This window comes from Dromiciops gliroides, chromosome 2, assembly GCF_019393635.1.
Source record: "Dromiciops gliroides isolate mDroGli1 chromosome 2, mDroGli1.pri, whole genome shotgun sequence".
NCBI classification, from domain to species: domain Eukaryota; kingdom Metazoa; phylum Chordata; class Mammalia; order Microbiotheria; family Microbiotheriidae; genus Dromiciops; species Dromiciops gliroides.
In genome coordinates, this window is record NC_057862.1 from 405,975,759 (window position 1) to 406,003,117 (window position 27,359).

The following is a 27,359-nucleotide window of genomic DNA, read 5'->3' on the forward strand; positions in this document are numbered from 1 at the left end:
ACATAGTAGGCAATTAATAAATGTTTGATGTGACTGGTCAAGGTCTCATCACTTGGTAGAGTTAAGATTAGAACTCAGGGCTCCTGGTTCCTTGTCCCATCGTTCTTCCCAGGACACCACACCACAGCCTCTCCCCAGAAGGCATATGACAGGCCACTAGCTGCACAGATGCCACACCTTTGGTTTTTGGTGAGAAGGGGATGTTGGCGAATGGGAGAGGGGAGATGAAAGGCTATCAGGTCTCACCTTTTGTCGCCTCCCTCTGGGGATGAGGATCTCAGTACTTAGACTCTCCCTGTGATTCAGAGATGCGAAGGGCCGGGCTGCTCCCCAAGACTCCAAGTATCGGGTCATTCGGACAGAGGCCCTCATCTTCAGGGCATCATTGGCTCTTGGCTTTGAGAGGTGCTGGCTGGGAGGTTGCTGTTGCCGGGACTACAAATGCAAGAATAAAACCATGTCACTCAGGAAAGAGGACTGCAAAGGTCACTGACAAAGAAAAATAAAGATTCTCACAAGTTTCAATTATGACCCTTATAGGAGTCTTGGGTGTCCTGAAGAACTCAAAGAAGGCCACGTTCAGCCCCTCCTTTGAGCACCAGCATCCTGCCATATCCTCTCCAAGCCAAGGAACAGAGGCTGATGTGAGGAGTTTATTTCCAGATGCTATAAATCTCCTGCAGCATCCTCCCTGAGTCTGTACAATGACCTCAAGCCTGTGAATAAATAACTGCCTCCTCCCCACTACCCTGACCCTGGACAGACACAAAATCACACACAGAAGAAGGTGAACCCAGAAGAAGGAATGGAGCTCGAAGAGGTCGAGATTCATTGCACCCTTCCTAAATTTTCCCTGCACGGCTGTTGGAGTGAGGCATCTCAGGACTTGGAGTCCATGAAGTTCTTCCCTTCCATGTGTATTAAGATAATGGATTTAGCAGATACTCAGGGACCCACCTGGAGATTTAAACTGATTGAATTAGATAAGGCTACTAACTGTTGACCACTTACTAGATTGTAAGGACATCTGGCTGGTACTTAAGGGTACTTAAGAAAGTAATTGTTCTCAGAAGCTAATAACTTGGAACTCTGACCACCTTTGGGCCCAGTCAACCAATCAGCTTGAAGGACCTCCCATTTCTGGGAGGGGAAGAGGAAGGAGGAAGCGGAGGCTGTGCAGAGAGCTCAGTCTCTTGGCTGGAGAGATCGGCTTGGTGTCAGGACTTCACAGGGGAGTTTAGGAAAGCTAGGATTGCCAGGTTATAGGAAGTCTGTTCTCAATCTTTCTCTTTCTTTTACTATCTTTCAATAAATCCTTAAAAAACCTAAATTTGTTTATCAGTGATTTTAGTCAGTTTCCCCCCAAACTGGGGGGACAGATTAGAACCCACATTTAGAATTTTAAATTACACACGGAAGGTAGGAGTGGGAAGGGAGCAGGGAGAAGGCTCATAAGACAGAAGAGAGGAAAACAGACACACATATTAAACCTACTGTGTTGTGCTTCCTTCAGTCTAAAGCGGGGTGACTGGCTGGGACTCAGCAGGCATAACTGCCAACAACCTCAGTTTCACATTTAAAAGGGTTTGTTTCATGTAATTTGTTGCACACAATAATCATAGCAAAAATCACAACAAGCTCATCACAACTTCCATTATTAATCAGTCAATCAACAAACATTTATTAATTGAGCACTTATTGGGTGCCAAGCATTATGCTAAATGCCAGAGATAAGACAAAAGGTAAACAGAATGCTCCTGCCTTCGGGAGTTCAGTCTAATTGTGTGTGGTGGGGGGGGGGGGGAAGAACAGCATGCAAATAACTACATATAAGATCTACAGGTGTATACATTTATATATGTGTGTATGTATGTATATTTGTATATATTGATATGTGTGTATGTATGTATATTTGTATATATTGATATGTGTGTATGTACATATGTGTACTTAATGCAAATGAAAGTAATCTCTGAGGAAGGCACTTGCTGGGGGTGGGGGGGAGACTTGGGAAAGGCCTCCTGCAGTAGGGAGGGTCTGAATTGAAACTTTAAGGAAGCCTGGAGGTGGGGGCACATTCCAGGCTTGGGGAAAAGCCAGTGAAATCAATCAAGTGACCAAGCGCTTATTAAACACTTACTATGTGCCCCGCACTGTGCTAAACACTGGGATTACCACGCCCCCCCAAAAAAAGGCAAAAACCTGTCCCTGATCTCAAGGAACTAACAGAGGAGACAACAGGCAAACAACTATGTACCAGCAAGATATAGATGGTATAACTTGATTATAACATAGAAGAGAAGGCTCTAAGATCAAGCAAGCCTAGGAAAGGCTTCTTACAGAAGGCAAGACTTTAGTTGAGACCTGAAGAAAGCCAGGGGGCAGAGATGAAAAGCAAGAGTTTTAGGAACAGGGGATAGGAAAATGGGGGCCAGTCAAGGAGATGGAGTGCTGTGTTCATGAAACAGCCAAATAGACCAGTGTCACTGGGTGGTATAATACAGGGAGGGAAGTAGAGGCAGAAAGGGGCTTGAAATGCCAAACCGGGGATTTTATACTGGATTCTTAAGGTGAATGAAAACCACTGGAGTTTATTGAACCAGGGAAGAGCCATGGACAGACTTGCACTTTAGGAAAATCAATTTGGCAGCTGAGCACAGGATAGATTAGAGGGAGTAGAGACTTGACACCAAGAGGCCATCAGAAGACTGCGACATTCAATGAATGGGCCATGCATGAGGTGACAAGAGCCTGCACCAGGTTAGGGGCTGTGTGAGTGAAGAGTAGGTGACACTGGATAATTAAAAAGTACCTGCAATACTGTAATACTATGAATAGCTTATATCTATAGAACCCTTCCTAGTTCAGAAAGTATTTTCACATACAATAACACATTTGATCCTAAAAAGGGGGTGGGGGCAAAACAGGGATTAGTATCCCTATTTTACAAATGAAAGGAACTGAGGCTTAGGGAGGTTAAAGAGCCCCATAGGTGAGATTAGGGGGTTAGCCTAGATCAATCAACAAGCACCTTACTAAGTGTCTCCTACTTGGCAGACACTGTGCTAACCAGTGGCAATACAAAGGCAAAATGAAACGGTCCCTGTCCTCATGAAATTCACATTCTATCAGAGAAGCCAACATGGAAATGAATGTATATAAAATAAATGAGGGAATTTTAGGACATGGGGATCAGGACAGGCCCCCAGTGTAAGAGGGGGCTGGCACTGAAGCTAAACTTTGAAGGAAGCTCTAAGTAAAGGGGTGAGTAGGGAGTGTTTAGGGGGGTGGGGTAGGGGGACCTGAGCAAAGTCACAGAGGCAAGAGAGACTAGCATGTGTGAGGCACAGCAGGGCCAGCCTGGCTGGCCTGTAGAACATGAGGAGGGGAATAATTTGTAATGGATGGAAAAATTGTGAAAGGCTTTAGATGGCCTCCCAGGTCCCTGCCAGCTCTAAGTTTGTGATCCTACAACTTACCTAAAGTCACATTACCAGTAAATGGCAAAGATAAACCCCAAACCCAAGTCAGGATTTAGAGATGAAAGGGTCCTTCTTTTAGATGAGGAAACTGAGGCGCAGAAAGATGAAGGTCACAGAGTAATAATAACTCACATTCCCTTAGTGCTTGAGGGTTTACAAAGGGCTTTCTCCAGAACAATCCTTTAAGGGAAGGCAATGAAAGGATCATCATGTCCATTTTGTGGACATAAACACTGAGGCCAGAGGTAATGGTTTGCCCATAGTCATGTAGTTGAGAAGTGTCAGACAGGAGTGGAGTCCAGGTCTCCCACGCTCCTTCTGCTATAGTACTTTGTTTCTATGTTGTACCCAGCAAAGCCACTTCTTTTCACAATACAAATGAAAGACACTTTGTAGAGACAGCCTTACTTATGGAGAGAGAAGGCAACATGGTTTCTGGACAGGTTCCTCTACCCCTAGTCAGATGAAGCCCATGTTCACTGCTGAATTATGGAGGCTTGAAGTTTATAATCAGGAATCTCTATTTCACAGAATATGGGGGCAGCGGGGAGAGGACAAGAAGGAACCTGAGAAATCCTTTGGTCAAAAAGCTTTATTTTACTGATAGGGAAACACATCTATAGTGTTAGGTGACTCTACTAGAGGTAGAATAGTCCATATTAGTCAATTATAGTTCACATTTCTAGGTAACTGAACTGTTTACAAAATGCTTTCCCCAATCTGATTGCTTACCACCTGGAGGGGGGAAGTGGAAGAGGGACAGAATTTAGAACTCAAAACTTTAAATAAAAATATTTATTATAAAAAAATGCTTTTCCCAGAACCACCCCAGCAGGAAGGTAGTACTTCCATAAACTTGAAGGTATCTATGATCTCTTCAGTGTGGGTCCTACAATGGCACAAGTAGCTAGCTACCCAGTCCTTCTCAACCTGTATGACTGTTCACTTCCTCCTGTAAATCCTCTCCCGGGGGATGGGGAGTACAGGTCTCCTGACATCATGCAGGTACCAGTACAGCACACAGGGTAGGATGTCATGACGGACCACCTTTAGGAGTCACACACACAACTAGCATAGCTCTACAAGAGGTATTCTTCACACACTTGTTTTCTGCCATGTAGCTAGTGAGGCAGAGTGCTTGAGTAGATAAGGATCTCATTTAGGAGGCTCTGGAATGTTTGGTGTGATCTGGGCTTGATGTAATTTAGCACAATTTCATCTATAGACAGATGCTTCGAATGACCTCACCATTTATAATGAATTATTTTTCCATTTAGACTGTGAGCTCCCTGTCAGTGGCAAATACCTCTGACAAACACATCTCCCTGTTTTATACCTCATTTTAAATTTAAAAACAGAGGATTATACAAAGCTCTCTCTGTTGATACAGTCAACAAACAACTGGCAGATGTGACTGCTGGGCCAGTTATTCATCTCTGAAAGATTCTGGAGAGTTGGCAAAGTACAGGTGGCCACCCAGATGAACTCTCCCAACATTCCCCTCCAAATAATGTTACAATTACTCCTCAAATCAAATTTGGAGGCAAAAAAACCAACAAAAGATCAGAGTGAGACATTTTTCCAGCCTAAGATGACTTAGGAAGCTGGCAAGAAAGGTTTGTGACACTGGAGTAGGCTGGCCCAAAGCTCATTCAGTGGCAGCATTAGTAGCAGGCTTCATAGGTGGCTGTGACAATGGTGGGGAGGGGCATCGAGAGCTCTCAGCCCAGAGATAGTAAGGGGGTCAGACAACTGTCAGAAAGAGATTATGGGGGACCCTTTGTTGACACTGTGTGTAGTTGGCACTGATTGGGCTCTATTGCTCATACACAGTTCTGGGTCACAGCTCCAGAATGGAGAGGAGGACTTATGGTCAATCACAAGAGAACAGGGGACATGGTCACAATCCCAAGTTAGATAGGAGTGTTATCACTTGTAGCTGAAGGGAAGCAGGGAACCTTCCTGGGTAAAGGTCACAGTACAGACCAGGAGAGCACCTCTCCCAGGACCACCCCACCTTGGAAGCACCAAAAACTTGCAGACCTGAAGAACTGTCTCTGAAAACAGCAGCATGAAGATGCCTAAAGCTTGGCACAGTACCTCCCCACTCCCAGGTAAGAAGAGACCAACTTTAAAATAAAATTCAAAGTCAAGAAATGGGCTGGAAGATATGCAAATAACAAAAAAGAACTTTATCATAAAAAACTACTAGATTGGCAAGAAGACCAACACAAACTCAGGAGAAGACAACAGTGTGAAAACAGCTATAAGCAAGGCCTCAAAGAGAAATGCTAATTGCATCCAAGTCCAACAAGAATTCCTGGAAGCATTAAAGAAAGGCTAAAAGTGGTAGAAGGAAAATTGAGCAAAGGAATGAGAGTGGTGAAAGAAAATTATGAAAAGAGAAATAACAGCTTGTAAAAGAGTCACCAAAAAAAAAAATACTGAAGAAAATAATACCTTGAAAAACAGAATTAGCAAAACAATTATGGAGTACTACATCATATCTATTAGATTGGCTAATAGGCTAGAAGAGGAAAATGACAAATATTGTAGGGAATGTAGGAAAAATGAGACATTAAGGTACTGTTGGTGAAGTTGTGAACTAATTCAACCATTCTGTAGAGCAATTTGGAACTATGCCCAAAGGGCTATAAAACTATGCATACTCTTTGACCTAGCAATACAATTACTAGGTCTATATCTAAAAAGAGAGAAAAAAACAAAAAGGAAAAGGACTATAGGTACAAAAGTCTTTATAGCAGCTCTTTTTTGGTAACAAAGAATTGGAAAGTGAGGGGATGACCATAAATTGGGGAATGGCTGAACAAATTGTGGTATGTGATTATGATGAAATACTATTGTTCTATAAGAAATGATGAGCAGGGTGCTCTCAGAAAACCCTGGAAAGACTTACATGAGCTTATACAAAGTGAAATGTACTGTGTACAAAGTAACAGCAATAGTGTAAGATGATCAGGTGTGAATGACTTAGGTATTCTCAGTAATACAATGATCCAAGACAACTCTGAAGGACATGTGATGAATAATGCTATCCATCCCCAGAGAGAACTGCTGGTGTCTGAATACAGATTGAAGCATATTTTTTTTTACTTTATTTTTCTTGAGGTTTTTTGACTGTTTTCTTTCACACCATGACTCATATGGAAATGTTTTGCATGACTACACTTGTATAACCTATATCAAGTTGCTTGCCTTCTCAAGTCGGGGGAAGGAGGGAGGAAGGGAAAGAATTTGGAACATAACGTTTTAAAAATGGATGTTAGAAATTGTTTTTACATGTAATTGGGGGAAAATAAAATACTAAAGAAAGAAAAAAAATACCACAAGCCACCTCAATGTTCAGCAACCACCACTTTGATCAGTCAGCAGCCATCAACATGGAGGAAAGACCTCCACCAGCAAAAAGATTACAATTTGCTGAAGGCTCAGATTATGGCTAGCATTTTTTACCAATATTTTTAAATTAAAAAAAAAAGAACTTGCCTAATAGTAAGAGAGGCACAAAAATTAATTGAAGAAAAGAACTTCTTAAAAAGCAGAATTGAGGGAGCAGCTAGGTGGTGCAGTGGATAAAGCACCAGCCTTGGATTCAGGAAGACCTGAGTTCAAATCTGGCCTTGGACACTTGACACTTACTAGCTGTGTGACCCTGGGCAAGTCACTTAACCTCCACTGCCCTAGGAAAAAAAGCAGAATTGAGGGGCAGGTGGGTGGCCCAGTGGAGAAAGCACTAGCCCTAGATTCAGGAGGACCTGTGTTCAAATCCAGCCTCAGATACTTGACACTTACTAGCTGTGTGACCCTGGGCAAGTCACTTAACCCTCACTGCCCAAAAAAACCCATACCAACAAACCAAAAAAGCAGAATTAACCAAATGGGGAAAAGGTACAAAATCTCACTGAAAAAAAATTCCCAAAAATATATATAATTCCATAAAAATTACAATTGGACAAGTGGGAGCTAAAGACTCCATGAGATACCAAGAAACAATAAAACAAAGACAAAAGAATAAAAAAGAAAGAAAATGTGAAATATCTTATCAGAAAAACAAATGACCTGGAAAACAGATCAGGGAGAGATAATTTAAGAATTATTGGACTACTGGAAATCCTTGACTTTAAAAAAAAAAAGCCTAGACATGATATTTCAAGAAATTATAAAGGAAAACTGCTCCCATATCTTAGATCCAGAGGGTAAAATAGAAACTAAAAGAAAGCAATGATCACCTCCTGAAAGATATCCCAAATGAAAACCTCCAGGAATATTATAACCAAATTTCAAAGCTCCCAAGTCAAGGAGAAAATATTGTAAGAAGCCAAAAAGAAACAATTTCAATATCATGGAATCATGGTCAGGATGACACAAGATTTAGTGGCTTCCATGTTAAAGGAAGGCAAAAGAGCTAAGATTACAACGAACTATCCCCTACCCAGCAAAACTTAATATCATCCTTCAGGGGGGAATGGATATTTAATGAAATAGAGGACTTTCAAGCATTCCTGATGAAAAGACCAGAGCTGAACAGAAAAGCTGACATTCAAACACAAGACTCAAGAAAAGCATAATAAAGTAAACATGAAAGAGTGATCATAAGGGACTCAATAAAATTTACATTTCTATATGGGAGGATGATACATATAACTCCTAAGAACCGTACCATTATTAGGGCAGTTAGGAGACTACTACACAGACAGAGGGAATGAGAATGAATTGATTATGTTGGGATCATCTCCAAAAAAAATAAAAGGGTCAGAAAGAGTGATGCACTGAGAAAAGGGGGAACAGAGAAGAAGAATGGGGAAATTTTTCTCACATAAAAGAGGCATGCAAGTGAGAGCTTTTATAATGGAGGGGGAAATGGTTAATGGGCAATGCTTAAACTTCATGCTCATTGGAATTGGTTCAAAGAGGGCAGAATACATATATACACACACAGGGAAGAAAGAGAGAGAGAGAATATGAGAATGAGTTGGGATATAGAAAACTTAACCAACAGGGAAATAGGAAGGGAAGGGGATAAGAAATAGAGGGGATGGTAAAAGGGAGAGTAGATTAAGGGAGACAGTGGTTAGAAGAAAAACAAAGGTTTTATGATAGCAGTTTTTCTAATTACATGTAAAGACATATTTTAACATTCATTTGAAAATTTTGTGTTTGAAATTTTCTCCCTCCCTTCCTCGCCCCAGTCAATAAGTAATTTGATATGGGTTATATATATGCAATCATATAAAACATATTTCCATATTAGCTATGTTGTGAAAAAAGAAACATAACAAAAGAAAAAACATGAAAAAAAAAGAAAGTGAAAATAGTATGCTTCAATCTGCATTCAGTCTCCATCAGCTCTTTCTCTGGATGTGAATAGCAATTTTTCTGTGAGACCTTTGGAACTGTATTGGATCATTGTCTTGCTGGGAATAGCTAAGTCATTCATAGTTTATCATTGTATAATGTTACTGTTACTGTGTACAATGTTCTTCTGATTCTGCTCACTTCACTTTGCATCAGTTCATGTAAGCCTTTCCAGGTTTTTCAGAAATCCTCCTGCTCATCATTTCTTATACCACAATAGTATACCATTATATTAATAGACCACAACTTCAGCCAATCCCCAATTGATGGACATCCCCTCAATTTCCAATTCTTTGCTACCATAAAGAGAACTGCTATAAATATTTTTGTACAAATAGGTCCTCTCCCTCTCCCATACCCATTTTTTAAATCTCTTTGGGATACAGACCTAGTAGTGGTATTGCTAGATCAAAGGGTATATGCACCGCTTGATTGCTCTTTGGGCATAGTTCCAAATTGCCTTTCAGAATGGCTGGGATCAGTTTACAACTCTACAAAGAGTGTATTAGTGTCCCAATTTTCCCATGTCCCCTCCAACATTTATCATTTCCCTTTTCTGTCATATTAGACAATCTGATAGGTGTGAAGTGGTACTTTAGAGTTTGCAAAACAGACTTTTGAGGAGGGACAGAATAAAAAGAGAAGAAAACAGGATGGAGGAAAATAAACAGTAATCATAACTTTGAAAATGAATAGAATGAGCTCACCTATAAAATAGAAACAGACGGAAAACTGTATTAGAAATCAGAATCCAACAATATGTTGTTTACAAGAGACACACTTGAAAGAGAAAGACACACACAAAGAGTTAAAACAAGGGGCCACAGCAGAATCTATTATGCTTCAGCTAAATTAAAAAAAAAAGTATGTGTAGCAATCATGATCTCAGACAAAGCAAAAGCAAAAAAAGACCTAATTTAAAAAGATAATGAGGAAAACTACATTTTGCTAAAAGGTACCACAGACAATGAAGTAATAGCAAAATGTTTTACAGAATGTTTCTCATAAAGTATCCTTTCTCAAATACACAGGAACTGAGTCAAATTTTTTTAAAAAGCCATTCCCCAAATGATAAATTGTCAAGGGATATGAACAGATAGTTTTCAGAGTCTGTACCCCAAAGCAATGAATAGAAAAGAAAAAATACCTATATATATACAAAAATATCTATAGCATTTCTTTTTGTGGTGTCAAAGAATTGGAAATTGAAAGGATGTTCATTAACTAGGAAATAGCTGAACAAGTTGTGACATATGACTGTGATGTAAAACTACTGTACTATAAGAAATGACAAAAGGGATGGTTTCAGAAAAACATGGCAAGACCTATATGAATTGATGTAAAGTGAAGTAAGAAGAGAACCAGATTACTGTACATAGTAACAGTAATGTTGCAATGATGATCAAATGTGAAAGACTTGGCTATGCTGAACAATACAATGATCCAATACAATTCCTTTTTTTTTTTTAAGTGAAGCAATTGGGGTTAAGTGACTTGCCCAGGGTCACACAGCTAGTAAGTGTTAAGTGTCTGAGGTCGGATTTGAACTCAGGCACTCCTGAATCCAGGGCCGGTGCTCTATCCACTGTGCCACCTAGCTACCCGATCCAATACAATTCCAAAAGACTCAGATTGAAAAAATTCTGTCCACCTCAAAAAAGAGAACTGATGACCTCTGAGTGCAAACTGAAATACAATTTTCTCCCTTTTTTGTTTTTATTTTTACTTTTCTTGCAACATAGTTAATTCAGAAATATGCACATGTATAATTGATATCATTTTGCTTTCCTTCTACATGGGGGTGGGTGGACTGTGAGGGAGAGAGAAAATTTGGAACTCGAAATTTAAAAAGAATGTTTAAAATATATAAATAACTTTTTTTTTCAATGCAGAAAAAGAAGGAAAAAAATTCTAGAGAATGGGAGAAGTACCACAAACTTGGAGAAGATCAAATTCTGTTCTAATTTGAGAGGAGGGAAAGGTGTAAGTGAAAGGAGGGAAGGCAATAGAATGGTATCTGAAGATTTTAGGCCAGTGAACATGACTTATTCCTGACAAAATGCTAGAATATATTATTAAAGGGATTGATTAGGAACTATCTAGGAAAAAAGAAAGAAAGGAGAGGAGTAAGAGAGAAAAAAAGGAAAGGAGGGAGGGAGGGAAAGAGAAAGCAGGGGTCACCACAGGCTAGCATGGCTTCAGTAAAGACAGGTCATTTCAGTAACCTGATTTACTTTTTTGATATGGTTACCACACAAGTAGTAGTCAAATTTACATAGATTTTGGCAAAGAATTTTACAAAACCTGATATGCCATTTTTAGACACAACAGAAATGTGAGCCACAGTAATGTAGTTTAGGCAAAATCAAGATGGCAGAGTCATAGGAAACCATATATCCTGACTTTCCCACTATACCTTCTCTTCAATGATCTAGAAAACACACCAATTCTGATGACAGTACTTCATTTATCCAGCCCGGGACAGCTTAGGGAGAAAGACAGAGAGGTCTGTGGACGCTGTGGATGGGCTCTGGACAGGAACACACACAGTAAGGAGCCTTTCAGTGCATAGGGTCTGAAAACGGGAAGGAAGCACCAGGGTAGAAAGAGATCTTAGCAGATCCTTGAAATACTGTGGGGGACAGGGGATGGGTACCATCTGATACCTCTGTCACCCACCACCCAGTTCGGGGCATAAAGAAGCAATTTTGAATGTTGTCCTCACCTCTATACTGAGCAAATAACAATATCCAAAAATGTAACTGTGTGTCTCTGATCCAAGGAGCAGAGAAGTGACTCATTTCTAGCCTTTAGACTAGTATCTAAGTCTATGGCAAATTAATCAAGGCAGGAATCCTAGACCAAAGAGGAGCTAGCGTTCAATTCCTCCAAACCTAGAGAACCTCCCAGCAGGGTAAAAGTGACTGAGTCCAGCACCTGTCTACTAAAATTCTCAACAACAAGCCAACAGACCAAAACCTATTTTAGGTACTTGTGGATGGTCAGTCCAAGAGGGCAGCAAGCTGACTTCAATCCAGATCATACCATTTTCAGAGCACTGAAAGGCTGCAGGTACAATCCTGACCTATGAAAGCAGCAGAAAGACATAAAAGGACAAAATGCTCAAGTCAGCCATTCCCCCCAAGAAGTGCAGACTAATATCAAGTCCAAAATCAAGAAATATGCTAGAAGAATAAGCAAATGAATAAGGAATCCAACCATAAAGGGTAACTATGGTAACAGAGAAACTGAAGATACAAACACAGAAGGCAATAACTTGAAAACACCTATAAGGAAAGTCCCAAAGATAAATGCAGCTTAGACACAAGTCCAATAAGAATTCCTAGAGTTATAGAGTTTGGGTTGTTGTTGTTGTTGTTATTATTATTATTATTATTATTAATTAAACCAAAAGAGAGGGGTAGAGGAAAAAATGGTGGAAAAGTGAAAACCAGAGAAGAAATACATGAAAAAAAAATAACAGCTTGCAAAATTGGGGGGGGGGGGGTACAAAACCTTACTGAAGAAAATAACTTGGAAAAAAAAAGAAAATAACTCCTTGAAAATTGGAATTGGTCAAATGGGAGCTAATGATTCCATGAAACATCAAAACACAATAAAACAAAGTCGAAAGTCTGAAGAAAAAGATGAAAATGGGAAATATCTCATAGAAAAAACAACTGACCTGGAAAATAGAGAAAAGTGGGATAATTTAAAAATCAGTGAACTACCTAAAAGACATGAACAAAAAGAGCCTTGATGATCGTATTTTAAGAAATAATTTTTTAAAACTGCCCTGATATCTTAGAACCAAAGGGCAAAGTAGAAATTGAAAGAATTCAGTTACCTCCTGAAACTCCAAAATGAAAATTCCCAAAAATATTATAAGCAAAATCTACAGTGCCTAAGTCAAAAAAACATATTGCAAGCAGCCAATGAGCCACAATCAGGATCACGCAAGATTTAGCAGTCACTATTATAAGGAGCAAAGACCTTTAAATATAATATTCTAGAAAGTAAGGAATCTAGGATTACAAGCAAAAATAAACTACCCATCAAACAGTATAATCCTACAGGAGGGGAAAAAATGAACTTTTAATGAAATAGAGGACTTTCAAGCATTCCTGATGAAAAGAACCAGAGCTGAGTAGAAAAGCTAACAGTCAAGAGAAACATAAAAAGGTAAACATGAAAAAGCAATCATAAGGAATTAAATAAGGTTAAACTGTTTACATTCTTATATGGGGAAATGATACATGTAACCCCTCAAATTTCTAACATTATCAGAGGTTATAGAGGGAGTCTAATTAGACAGGGAACATAGAAGTAATTCTGTTCTGTTTTGATTATCTCACTGCTTTTCCTCCACCATCTTGGCTCCAGCCCTGTTTTGATTATCTCAAAAGAAGAATGGAAAGGGTAAAGAAGAACACACTGGGAGAGGGGAAAGAGAAAAGAGGGGAAATTATTTGACATAAATGAAGTACATAAGGTAAAGTTTATATAAGGAGGCAACAGTGGAAGGGAGCAGGCAACACCTGAATCTTACTATCATATGAACTGGTTAAAGGAGGGAAAAATATACAGTTGGGAACAGTTGGGAACAGAAATACATCTTACCCCACAGGGAAATAGAAGAAAAAAAAATGGGTTAAGAAAAAGGAGGAAATTAAGTAGAGTACAATGAAGAAAGCATTAGCCAAAAGCCAATCAGACTGTTAAAGAGGGTATGGAGAAAAAAGGAAAAGTATAAGAATATAGCATGGGGGCAGCTAGGTGACACAGTGGATAAAGCACCGGCCCTGGATTCAGGAGTACCTGAGTTAAAATCCAGCCTCAGACACTTGCACTTACTAGCTGTGTGACCCTGGGCAAATTACTTAATCCCCATTGCCCCGCAAAATAAATAAATAAATAAGAGAATATAGCATGGAGGAAAATATACAGCAATCATAACTGTGAATGTGAATGGAATGAACTCACCTGTGGTAAAAATTATTTGTGGTAAAGATTAATATAGGAAGTTTTAGCTGAATCATTTGAGAGATTGCGCATGCTAGTGAAGCAGCTTTTGAAGGACCTCCCCTTTTGGAAGGAAAACATGAGAACACAAGGAACTTCCAGGATGCCAACTTAAAAGTGAGGGCAGAATGGAAGTTCGCTCTCTCTGGCTGTTAAACTTAGCCATGGCGGTGCTCCAGTGAGAGGAGTTCAGAAACACGTGGTTGGTGTTCAGTCTTTGGGTGTGCTGGTTCGCAGCCTGGCTGGCAGTTTGGGATTTGGTGAGTTTTATAAAGGAAAATCCTAAATTCCTTTAAACCAGCTTAATCTCTGGGATCGAATAGACTAAGCTTAGATCTAAGACTATTCATCTGTATTTCTACTTCCTTATTTCCCTAATTGGTTTCACCTTTGTGGTCTAATTAATTCCCAAGCAATAAAAAACTGATCCCTCACAGATTAAAGATCAAAGGCTCCTTTTCTCATTGACCTGGGAGATATATATATATAAAAGGGAAGATTTAAAGGGGGAGATTAATGCTCCGTATATCCAATTTTGAATCTCACACACCCATAAAATGGAAGAGGATAGCAGAATGAATGAGAAACCAGAATCCAACAATATGTCATTTACAAGAAATATACTTGAAACAGAAAGACATACAGAGTTAAAATAAAGGGCTGGGAACATAATCTTCTATGCCTTTAGCTGGAGAAAAAAAAAAAGACAGGAGTACCAATCATGATCTCAGATAAAGCAAAAACAAAAATAGTCCTAAGTAAAAGAGATAAACAAGGAAACTACATTTTGGTAAAAGGTACCACAGACAATGAATTAATTTCAATACTAAACATATATGTACCCAAATGGCATGGCATTTAAATTATTAAAGGAAAAGTTAAATGAATTGCATGGAGAAATAGTGAATAAAATTATAATAGTAGAAAACCTCAATTTGCCCCTTCTCAGACCTAGATAAATTTAACACAGTAATATAGTTAGATCAACTCAAAAGTGGTTAAATAGACAGGCTTTAAAATAATCATTAATAATTCGATGTCAACATAGAAGGACATTCCTAGTGGCAAATATAAATCCAAGCATAGATCTCTGGCATGCCAGATGACAAAAAGCTTAAAAGATAACTAAAGTTTTAAGCTAGGTCACTGGGTCAGATTTAGTAAGATTAAGTTGAACTGGGATGAATGTAAAGTTTTATGCTTAGGTTCAAATAAACAACTTCACAAGGACAAAATAAGGAAGGTAGTACTGGGCAGCAATTTGTCCAAAATACCAACAACAAAGTTCTACTGGACTGCAAGCTTAATGTGAATCAACAGTATCATATTACATCCAGGAGACCTAAGGCAATATTAGATTACATTAAAATAAGCATAGTGGGGGGCAACTGGGGGGGGGCAATGGATAAAGCACCAGCCCTGGATTCAGGAGGACCTGAGTTCAAATCTGGCCTCAGACACTTGCCACTTACTAGCTGTGTGACCCTGGGCAAGTCACTTAACCTTCAATGCCCCACAAAAAACAAAACAAAACAAAACAAAAAAAAGAAGCATGGTGACCATCACCTGGAAGGTCATGGTTGTTCTATACTGTTGTGATCAAAAAATACATGAGGTATTATATTCAATGTTGGCAAGTTTTAGGAAGGAGACTGACAATCTAGACAATCTAAACAAGCCCAGAGAACCCTTGAGAGGGGAGGGGAGGTACAGGATATGAGAGCTGTCTTCAAGTATCTGACGAGTTACCATTCAAAGAGAGATTAGAATTGCTCAATTTGGCACCAGAGGCCAGAGTTTAGAGCAAAGTTGCAAAGAAGCAAATATAGGCTTAAGGTAATTAGGAACTTCCAACAAGGGAAGCCATCCAAAAGCAGTGGGACTTGCCTTGGGTGATGGTGCTTTCTCTGACCCACAGGCCTTAAAGTGAAAACTGGATGGCCACTTTTTTTTTTGCGGGGCAATGGGGGTTAAGTGAAGGGTGGCCACTTTTTGAGACCATTTGGAAAATGGGCCTGTGTTCATGAGTAAAGATCAAATGGTCTTTAATGTCTCTTCCAACTCTGAGGTTCAATAAAACAATAAACACCATGCAATCTTGTATTCTCTGCATCACACCATTCATTCAATTGCATGACCATAAAGAAGTGTTTAGCTATAGAATATTGTTTATAAAAGCATTCCTATCCTGATATTTTCATCAAAAATTTCCTTCATGTTAGAAATGGTTCTCATGGGGGGCGGCTAGGTGGCACAGTGGATAAAGCACTGCCCTTGGATTCAGGAGGACCTGAGTTCAAATACAGCCTCAGACACTTGACAATTCCTAGCTATGTGACCCTGGGCAAGACACTTAACCCTTATTTCCCTGCCAAAAAAAAAGAAAAGAAAAAGAAAAAGAAATGGTTCTCATGAAGATATTTTTGACATGAAAAAGGTTTGCTGTTACTGATATCTAATCAATCATCTTTTTGAGAAGATAATAGCCATGATTTTTCAAAAACAGATAGCTTTCCCCAGATAGCTTTAGAATCAATCCTTCAGCAGCATCAAAATTATATTTCCTCCAGCATGGATCTTTTCAGGGAATTCTTGGTTTGTTCTAGTTGCTCTTTCTTTTTTTTTTATTTTTTATTTTATTTTTGAGGCAATTGGGGTTAAGTGACTTGCCCAGGGTCACACAGCTAGTTAAGTGTCTGAGGCCGGATTTGAACTCAGGTTCTCCTGAATCCAGAGCCAGTGCTCTATCCACTGCGCCACCTAGCTGCCCCCTAGTTGTTCTTTCAATATTTATTTTCTTTATTGCCATTTCTATTTCCTCACATGAGGGACTATGATATTAGATTCCAAATGTGGTAGAAATTCCACTGTCACTGATGTAAAAATAATTTGTTGTAGAGGGGTTTTTTGGTCTCCATTCCTCACTATCTTCTGAATCAATACTACTTGTAGATAGTGTAAATATTATTAGCCAGTAAATCAGCACTTATTAATCCCTTACGGTGGGTCAGTTACTATGCTAAGGGCCAGGGATTCAAAAAAAGGTAAAACTAGGGTCTCTGCCCTCAAGATGCTCACATTCAAATGGGGGTTGGGGGAAGCAACATGTAAATAACTATGTACATACAAGATACATACAGTGGAAATGGAAAGGTAATTGCAGAGGGAAGGAGCAAGCTGCAGGGCAGACCTGGAAGGGCTTCCTCCAGAAGGTGGAATTTGAGAAGGAAGCCAGAGGAGCCAGGAGAGAGAGGTGAGGAAGAACACTCTAAGTCTAAAGGAGTGGGGAGGCAAGAGATAGTGTGTCCTGTTTGAGGGACAGCAAGTAGGCTAGAGGCTAGATCATACAGGAGGTGAAGGGAAGTAACATGAAAAAGAAAACTGGAAAAGGCCAGGTTGTGAAAGGTTTGGAATGCCAAACATAGCATTTTCTGTTTGATCCTGGAAGTAACAAGAAGCCATTGGCATTTATTGAGTAGGGAGTGACAGGGTCAGACCTGTGCTTTAGAAAAATCATTTTGGCAACTGAGTGTAGGATAGATTGGAATGGGGTTCTTAGTCCCATTTTATAGGTAAGGAAGCTGATGTTCCTACAGGAGATGTGCCTCAACCCTACACTTTCTGATTCTAAAACCAATATTTTATTATAACACAATAGGTCAAATTAGCCTAAACTAGTTGGTTATTACTACTATATCAAATCAAGCCCTATTCTTTGTGGTAGAGAAAAACTGGCAAGAATGTAATTGCTTATTGACTGGGGAATGACTTAACAAACTGTGGCACAAGAACATATTAGTGCTCCATAGAAACAACAAATACGAGAAATTAACACAATTTGGAAGATCTGCATGAAGTGATGCAGGAGGTAGTAATGAGAATCTAGAGAATGAGGGCGGGAGGGCAATGGATAGAGTGCCAGACCTGGAATCAGGAAGACTCGCCTCAGGGACAGTTAGGTGGCTCAGTGGATAGAGTGCCTAGGAAGACTCATCTTCCTGAGTTCGAATCTGGCCTCAGATACTTGCTAGCTGTGTGACCCTGGGCAAGTCACTTAACCCTGTTTGCCCCAGTTTCCTCATCTGTAAAAGAAGCTGGAGAAGGAAATGACAAACACTCTAATATCTTTGCCAAGAAACTCCCAAATAGAGTCACAAAGAGTTGGATATGAGTAGAAAATGACTAAAGCAACAACAATACAATTATATACATTATACATATATTATCTAATTTATGTGTGTGTGTGTATACCTATATACATACACACAATATAGAAAGGCAACCAAACTGATTAATTGTAATAAACAATCTTGGCAATGAAGAAAGACAGTGAAACACATTTCCCTTCTCTTAGCAGGGATATGGGAGAAATAAGGGTGTAGAACAATGAATACACTGTCAAACAATATTGCTTTGTCTGTCACTACTGCTTAACTCCCTTTTCTTTGTGACAAAGGAGAGGCACATCCATAAATTACTATGGCCAAAAAAAAGCATCAATAAAATCTTTAAAATATGATCAAATAAAGCTCAAGATAGTAGAACAATAGCTTGGGAGTCAGAACACCCAGGTTTTCGTCTTTGTTCTTCCATTCACTGACTGTAACATTGGACAGATAATTTCCCCTCCCCAGGCCTCAGTTTTTTCCTCTTATCAAAAATGAGAGGATTAGTCTAAATAATCTCTAAGGGTCCTTCCAGCTCTGATGTTCAGAGATTTCTATCACTAGTTCAGGGGAGAAGGAAGCAGATAGTACCTTCAGGAAAAGGCACAGAAGTCTGTATCCCCATTTCTCAGTAGCGGTAACTAAAAGCAGCTGAGCCCATAGATCTTTGGCTACAGTCCCAACCATCTAGAAATGAGAAACTGGACAGTCTTGTTTTGATGTGCCCAATTCATCTAAACACTTAATGGCTGGGTCTTTAAAGTAGACCTTGATGTGCCGCTGGGGGAGAGAGGAAGAAAGCTTGAAAACAGATTGACGACATTCTTGTCAGAGCCCCAAGAATGATTCACCAAAGCCACATACAGACTTGCTGGCCTCCTGTGTGGAAAATAATTCTGTTTGTCCAGGCATGTGGCAGGGTAGGGGAAAATCCCTCAACCCCAAACCATGTGAGAAGGACGCAGAGCAGGGCTGTTGCAAAAAGAAGAAAGATAAGGATAGGGCTAGAAAGCAGAAAACTCCAGGTTCTTTCCCAAACTCTGTCTTTCATACTACATTATCAGGTCACACACTTGACCTCATTCTCTGAGATGATCAATCATCCCTGCCCTGACTATGGGGACCCACTAGAAAATGTGTGACATCCTGATCCCAGTCCCCTTTGGGACAAATGGCACTTGCATGGGGACATGGGACAGACAACTTGAAGAATGAACTGTTTAAAATGGAAATTTAAGAACAACAGCCAAAATACATGGCTCACAGTGGAAACCACTGCCAACCCCATGATTCCCCAGAAAAAAAGGCAGAACTGATCATGAAGGAAGCCAACACCAACGAGCCAGATCAGTCAATCCTCTTCAGGACCTCAGCCCCTGGGACAGCTCTGTGTCTCTCAGTGCAAACTCTCCACCCAGCCAGCCAGCACTTCTGCTGGAGAGAGTCCATCACACACAGGCACAACAGAATCACATATTTAGAACTGGAAGGGACGTCAGACTCCAACCTCGATTTTAATGGTGAGAAATTAAGGCCCAGAGAATTTAAGGGACTTGCCTGAGGTCACAAAAGCAATAATGTAACAGAGAGATTTGAACTCAGTTCCTCTAACTCCAGATTCAGTGATCTTTCCACTGTGTTAAGAATCCCTATTTATTTAATTAAAATGATTTTGTATAAGGAATTAGGGGACTGGGGAGAATAACTTGAGATAACTGGAGGAATGTTGAGGTGTAGACAGAGACCAGAGACTAACAATCTCCTACACGCCCAGCTCGTCTCATTCATTCTCGCTTCATATACTCAACCTCTATAACATAGTCTATAGAACACACACCACATAACTCAGCCCTGAATTGCATACTAGCTTGCATTTCATGCTGCTCTGTCATGAGTATCCACTTTATTTCTTAGCCACACTTTGGGCAGGGTCTGTGCCTTATACAGCACTGTCTCCCTCATGATACCAAACATGGTAGACATACAGTAGCTGCTAGATGGCATAATGAAAAGAACATTGAATTTGAAGTCAAGAGACTTGGGTTCAAATCTTGACTTGCTACCCGTGGGACTCTGTGACAAGTCACTTTCCATAGGCCCCTGGTTTCTCATTAGCAAAATGGAGAGGACACTTCTTCTCTATGGTCTCTTTCAACTCTGAAAACCTATGCTCCCATAGTGTTGCCTCTTCCATAAAAGACCCTTGAAGCATTCATCAATGGTTTTACTGGTTAAAAAAATACTCATTGGATAGGCAATGGATTGGAGAGGGTAAACTGCTTTAAAATATCTTAACTGTGCTGAGACAGAGTTGTTCTTCTCAAAGAGAAGTGCTGGGGTTGAATTCAGAGAACCTGGGTTCAAATCCTAGCTCTGCTTCCTACTACCTATATGACCTTAAGTGAAGTCCTTTCTCTAATCTGGCCTTTAGTTTTCAGTAAATGAGTAAAATGAATGTTTTGGACTCATCAGTTACTAGAGTCCCATCCAGTGCCAGATCTGTGGTTCCTATAAGTTGCATGAGAAAACATAATTGGAAAACAACAGATGAAATAGGAGTTGGGCTGGAAATTCTATCTCCTGCTCACTCATAAAGCTGGCAGAGACTTGTTTAAAAGAAAAAACTCCGCTGAAGGATCTGAAGTCCATCTGACTACATAAGAGATAGGGAAAAGGAGAAGGGGAGGGACAGAAGGGAAAACCAAGGTAGACCATGACGGGTGATAAAGAGATCTGTTGTCCACCAATTGCTGGAACACATCTCCCCTTCCTTCAGAACTGAGCTGTCTAGAAGGCATGTACCATTGGTTTTCAAAAGCCTGGAAGAACAGTGAGTTCTCTAGAGCCCAAGACAAATGGTCAGACAAATTCTCCATCCTATGCCTACTCTGTTCTCATTCTCTCTCTCTCTCACCACACACACACACACACACACACACGCACACACACACATATATATCCTCTCTCTCCCCCTCCCTCCCTCCCTTACACACACTCTCTTACACACAATCTCTCTCTTCCTCTCACTATTTCTCTCTCTCTCTCTCTCTCTCTCTCTCTCTCTCTCTCTCTCTCTCTCACACACACACACACACACACACACACACACACACACACACTCCCTCCAACCCTACCAGTATTTTTTGCTGCTCTGATTCCTTCCCCTGCACTGGCCTTTTCAAAGAGCCCCAAAGGCAGGAACCATCCTCCCTGCTCCCCCTTGCATTCCACCCCCTTTCCTTCTATTGGCACTTCCTTTTGTGTCTCTCTTCTAAACTTATCACGTGACGTGGATCATAGTTAGTCACGGTTGGGTTTTATCCTCCTACTAGACTCCAAACAGTTAGAGATTCTGTCTCTTGAGTTCTGGATCACCACCAGCATCCAGCCTGGGGCTCTGCCCACAACAGGTGTTTAATCAGTGGTGTGCTTGTTAAACTGTACGGGTGTTATTCACAAATTTCCAAGGCCAGACAAGCCAGTAAAAGAATCAGGGAATGAGAGGGGAGGTACCCCAGGATCTGGCCAGAAGCATTTTGAGGCAGATGATGCTGTGCAACACCCCCTGACATCAATATGGTCCTGGTGAACCCATACATTTTCCCACACACATACACCAGAGACTCCCTAGGAGTGGAAGAAGGAACTGAACATACCCGGGGATCTATGACCAGGTAGGTCTGAATGTTCATCTCCTTCAAGTAGGGGTCTCTCTGCTGTCCATTCCCCTCCTCTACTTCGTATGCTTTGTCCAGATGGTTCAATGTGGCTTCAGTGATGTGTACCCGGCTGTAGAGAACAATGTGGAGAAAAAGGAATTCAAACCACATGTGTTCAGAATCCTCCGAGGAGGCTCTCTCAACCTGATTTAGTTATTCTGAGCTTCTTTGGTGCCAGGAGAAGCTACAGGTATTCAGGTCCTATGTCCCCATCCCCCTGCCCCTACCACAATCATGCTTTATTTAAGGAAAAGGTGGCACCTTGAAGGATTGTAATGAGAATTGGGAAAGAAGGAAGGAAGGTATACAGAGAGAGGGGAGGGAGGGAGGAAAGGAAGGAAGAGAGAAAAAGAAGAGAGGAGGGGGTGGGCGGGAAAGAGAGCTGAGTCTCGTTCAATCACAAGGTCTCATTCATTCTCCTACCTCTACAAAGAACCACACCCTGTGCCATCCTAATTGAATAGATATAGGGTCACAGAATGCCAAAGCTGGAAGGGACCTTAGAGAGCATTCACTTTAATCCTTCCATTTTACAAATGAGGAAAATGAGACCATGTTGTTAAAAGATCTCCACTGGGGACAACTAGGTGGCACAGTGGATAAAGCACTAGCCCTGGATTCAGGAATCCAGCCTCACACACTTGACACTTACTAGCTATGTGACCCTGGGCAAGTCATTTAACTCTCATTGCCCTGCAAATGAATGAATGAATGAATGAATGAATGAATGAATGAATGAATGAATGAATGAATGAAAGATCTCCACTGCCACCAAAAAGGTGATTATTCATCCTCTGTCCATCCTCCTGGCAATAAGAGCCCCCTTACTGGGCTGATTTAGAACTATGAAATCAGGCACATGGCATGTCAGCACTGGAAAGGACATCAGAGATCTCTTGATCTAAACCTCACATTTTAAAGAAAAGGCTGACATTGGCCAATAGCAAGAAGTCAGAGCTCTCATCATTGAACCTTATCTTCAAATTCAAGGTAAAAACAAATAAGCTGGTGGCCAAGCAAAATCTCCAGGAGTTTGAGGGCCCAGATACCAAGACTATGAGAATGAAGGGGAAGTTAAGCCCAAACTCCTCACCACAACCCCCCTTACCCTATGGACAATTCTTACCCAGGGACCCCAGCTGATTCCATCCGGTTGGCCAAGGAGACATCATGGGACCACACATCATATTGCCATTTTCGAAGGCCGATGACCCCACAGAGCACATTTCCAGAGTGGATGCCCACTCTCATGTTGATGTCTACACCTGTGGCTTCCCTCACTTGCCTGTAGACAACAGGAAGTGTCAAGACCTCCTGGGAAACAGCAAAACTAATCTCATGGCTCCCTTAACTTCAAATCACGCAGGATCTTCTTTTATCCTAGATGGTACCCAACTAAGAAATTCAGTTACCCCATGAATCAATTAACAAGCATTTTTTGAGAATCTCCTATGCTTCCCACCCAAGGATAGGCACTGTTGCATAGACAAGAGAAAGCACAGTCTGTGCCCTTTGGGAGCTCACAGACTTGGAGATTAGACAAGATTGCTACACAATGCAACTAAAGAAGAATACAAGACAGTAGAAACAAAGTGACTGTGGAAACTCCCTCCACCATTAAGGATCAGCTCTTCCTCTGCAACTTAAAAGTGTTAGAGAATTGCCAAGAACATTGAGATATGAAATAATTCACCCATGGCCAGGCAGATAGTGTCAAAGAAAAAAATCTGAATTTGAACTCGGGTTTCTGTAACTCCAAGGTTAACCTCTATCCCATGAGAGGTTAATAGAATAGGGATAGCCTATCCCACTCGTCTATCTCTCCTGGACCAAATGTAACAAAGACCAAATTGTTTGGGTACACAGAATAAATGTTCCAGGACAAAGGAAGGATCCCTGGAAGCATAGGTCGTCAAGGAAAGCTTCCCAGAAGAGGGGGGATTGGGGCTGGGTCTTGAAATATGAACAGAATTTGAATAGGCTCAGAGAAACCTGGGGGAAGGAGGGGGGAATTATGATTATTAAAATCAGAAGTAGGGGACAGCAAGGTGGCGCAGTGGATAAAGCACCCGCCCTGGATTCAGGAGAACCTGAGTTCAAATCCAGCCTCAGACATTTGGCACTTACTAGCTGTGTGATCCTGGGCAAGTCACTTAACCCTCATTGCCCCACCAAAAAAAAAAAATCAGAAGTATCAATTTTGATACAGGCTCCAAAACTTGAGAGTCACAAAGTTCTTCCTGTTGCCTGACCTCAATCCTTTCTGCCATAAGTAAAGTGGCATCCTTAAAGGAAACAATGCATGGCCTTGAGTTATTATTTCTATTCTCTGCCTCTGTGTTTTCTCATATATCATGTGGAATCTCACATCTGCTATGCACAAGCCTATTGGCTCTGCCAGAGAAGCCCAGGGGATGAGCAAGGAAGATGACAGATGTCTGGGCTGTCACAGCACCCTCCCTCCACCCTGTGTACCCCAAGTACTTACTTGATGGCTTCACACATATCGAGTCCCATCTTCACACAGTTCCTGGCATGAGTTGGCAAGGACACTGGCAAGCCAGAAACACAGTAATAGCAGTCCCCCAAAATCTTGATCCTCATACACTCATTTTCCTGCAAAGTAAGTGACTCACTGAAGCTCTATAGCTAATGAGGGGCCCGAGAGGGACTAGGACCCAGCCTCCCTGAGCCCTGCTCCAGAGGTTTTTTTTACCACCCCAAAACAGCCTCTCTTTACACCTTAGCACTGGTAGAGAAGGACAGGGGAGTGACGTAAAGCACAGGTTCAATCCCTGCTCTACTCGGTGCATTCGAGAGGGTGACTTACCTTGGCTATCTGGTCAAACTTTCCAAAGAGCTCATTCAGCATCACCACAAGCTCCTTTGGGGAACAGTCACTGGCCAGACGGGTAAAGCCCACGATGTCCGCATACAGGATGCTGCACAAGCAGAAAGCAGGCTTATGACCAGGCAGCCACTAATGCAGCCCCCAAGTCCTCAACGTGAAACATTCAATGGCCACACTGTCAGTACTTCATGAGACACTCAATGTACACACAGGGGATCAATGGGCATGAACACAAATATATGGTACTCTTAATCATGTCAGCAAACATGACTTAGGGGCCTCATGGCTCAGGCTACAATAAGGGTACTTGGTTCCTCTAAAGAAAATTTGAGCAGCTGTAAACCTGTTCCCAAGTGTCAAATATACATGATTCTGAATTTTCTGTTAATGAAGCAAGGTCCTGGTCATCTAGAAATCATATGATCAGCTTTAGAGGGAGAAGAAACCTTGGAGGTCATCAAAGTCCAGCCCTGTCATTTTCTAGATGAGGACAGTGAATTCCTGAAAAATCACAACCTTTCCAAATTTGCACAACCAGTAACAGAACAGAGATGCTAGCTCAGACCCTCGAAATTAATCGCCCATGCCGTTATTTACTGCCTCATTTCTACATGACTCTGGAACAGACAAGATGGAGAGTTTTGTGTAGGAAGCTGTTAAGAATTACTCTTCAGCCTTTGGGGTTTTTTCCGTCTGAGCCTATGATTTCAGGGGTGTGGGTGACAGCCTGCGAAGAAGCTCACTCTACTGATGTAGACCTGCAGCCTGTCTGAATCTTACCATCAGAAAGCTTCCCAGGTCTTTCTGACTGCAAAGTAACCCCCTCTTTACTATGCTACACTGCTTCTCATATGCTTTGGTGAGGATCACTTTCAAATTAATTTGTATCTCCCGAGCATAATGGGAATATTGAGAGGATACTGGAACAATGCCCAGAACAAACAGGAGGAAAATAAGTGACTATATTTGCTGTAATTAATTCCCAGGCCTACCACCTCCCTCTTCTTGTCTCCCCACCCCCAACCCAAGTGGCCTCCCCTGCACAGCAGAAGCTGTTTTCTGGATATGGATCTGGCCTCTGCTGCCCTCACTTCTGCCAGCCAGAGGAAGCACTCCAAGCTTGGTAGAAATATTCTTTATCTTCTTGGGGTCCCCAACAAATCTAATTCGATGAGCATTTACTGAGAACCTATTGTGCCATGTTCAAGGCACTGTATTTGGTGCTAGTTATACAATGATAGAAAAGAGAGTCCTTTTTTCTCAGTAATAATATAATAATTATTATCATTAATAACCAACATTTATATAGTACTTTAAGACTTACAAAACACTTTACATATGTTATCTTCACCACAACCCTGGGAAGTAGGTACTATTTATTACATTATCCCCATTTTAGAGAGGAGGAAAGTGAGTCTTAGAGGAGTTAAATGACTTGTCCAAAGTTACATATCTAATGTGTCTGAGGGAGGATTTGAACCCAGGACTCCCTCATCTCTACTTATGCCACCTAGTTGCCTCAAAAAACGTTCAAGATAATAAAAGGAAAGAAGCACAAAAACAACTACAACAAGGGAGAATGCAATAAACACAAAGGATAGAGCCAAGAAAAGTGCTATGAGACATCTGAGAAGTAAGCAATCACTTTCTCAGCTTCAAGGAAGGCTTCATGGAGGAGTTAACATCTGAGATGGGCCTTGAAGGAAGTGAGAGACTACAATGGAGGGAAATGAATATAGGAGCCCAGTGTGAGCAAAGGCTCAAAGATGGGAGTGGGCAGGAGGAGACCAGAGAGCAGCTCTGAGGCAGAGATGGGAGGGGGCAGGAGCAGTCAGAGAACATCCTCTTTGGCTGCGATGGACAGCACATGAAGGAGAGAAAGTGAGGATGAAGTAAACTGGAATCAGATTCTAGAGGGCCACTCATGCCAGACCTGGAGGTCAGAGGAGAAAGTGGGTTTTTAGGAACACAATGGATTGGAGATACTTCCCCAATACCCTTGTGGAGGGAAGGATAAAACCCCTAAGCAATGCCCCCCATTATATGTTATTATGTGTCCTAGGACCATAGGCCCACAGTTAGGAAGGAGAGGCAGCAAGAACCAAAGAAGGGGGCCCTGGATTCCCAATTAGGCCCTGAATGTCCGTATGCCACCTGGAGTACCTTTGGGGCCTCAGCTACTCTCTCTGTGAAGTGAGGACATGAGCCCAGAAGTGAGGGCAAACTGAGCACCTCTGGGCTTTAGAAGCTGTAAAAGCAGGTCGGGCCATCCCCCTATGGCTTTAACAAGTACCCTCTCCCTTCCCAGCCAACAATGCTAGGCCACCTTGGAGAGGTGTGACATGTTCTGCTTTGCCTGTGCTATTGTGGGGTGAATGAGATCATGTCTGCCTGCCCCAAAGCACCCATGACAAAGGTACTGCATGCTTAATAACAAGTTATCTTGGACTGTGCCCCACCCCATCTCTTCCCCCTCCCCCAAGTGTCCTAAGGCTTCCTTCTCAATCACAGCTGGAAGCCAACAGCCTTCTTTGGGGGGGTTTGGGGGGGTCAGGGAGACTCAGCGAAGGTGCTGTGAGACAGCATTGGGGAAGAACTAGAATGGACTCAACTTTTCAAGACTCAACGATCCCCTTATACAACCGATCTTGATCAGCCCACCACCGTGCACTGCTAGGATTGGGGGGTGAGGAAGGAGAAGACAAAGAGAAAGGAAAAAAAAACTTCTGAGACCTTTCTTTCA

The 27,359-nt window shown here is 41.3% G+C and overlaps 1 protein-coding gene across 1 annotated transcript in view; it reads right to left on the reverse strand.

Moving 5' to 3' along the window:
• ADCY7 (adenylate cyclase 7) overlaps positions 1 to 27,359 on the reverse strand; it is a 125,449-nt gene that overhangs the window by 23,592 nt on the left and 74,498 nt on the right. The window contains exons 7-11 of the mRNA XM_043990368.1: positions 24,596 to 24,707; positions 24,254 to 24,381; positions 22,892 to 23,050; positions 21,703 to 21,835; positions 247 to 435 (exon numbers count right to left, since the gene is read on the reverse strand). Coding sequence (XP_043846303.1) covers positions 247 to 435; positions 21,703 to 21,835; positions 22,892 to 23,050; positions 24,254 to 24,381; positions 24,596 to 24,707 — 721 coding nt within the window. The remainder of the gene's footprint in view (positions 1 to 246; positions 436 to 21,702; positions 21,836 to 22,891; positions 23,051 to 24,253; positions 24,382 to 24,595; positions 24,708 to 27,359) is intronic.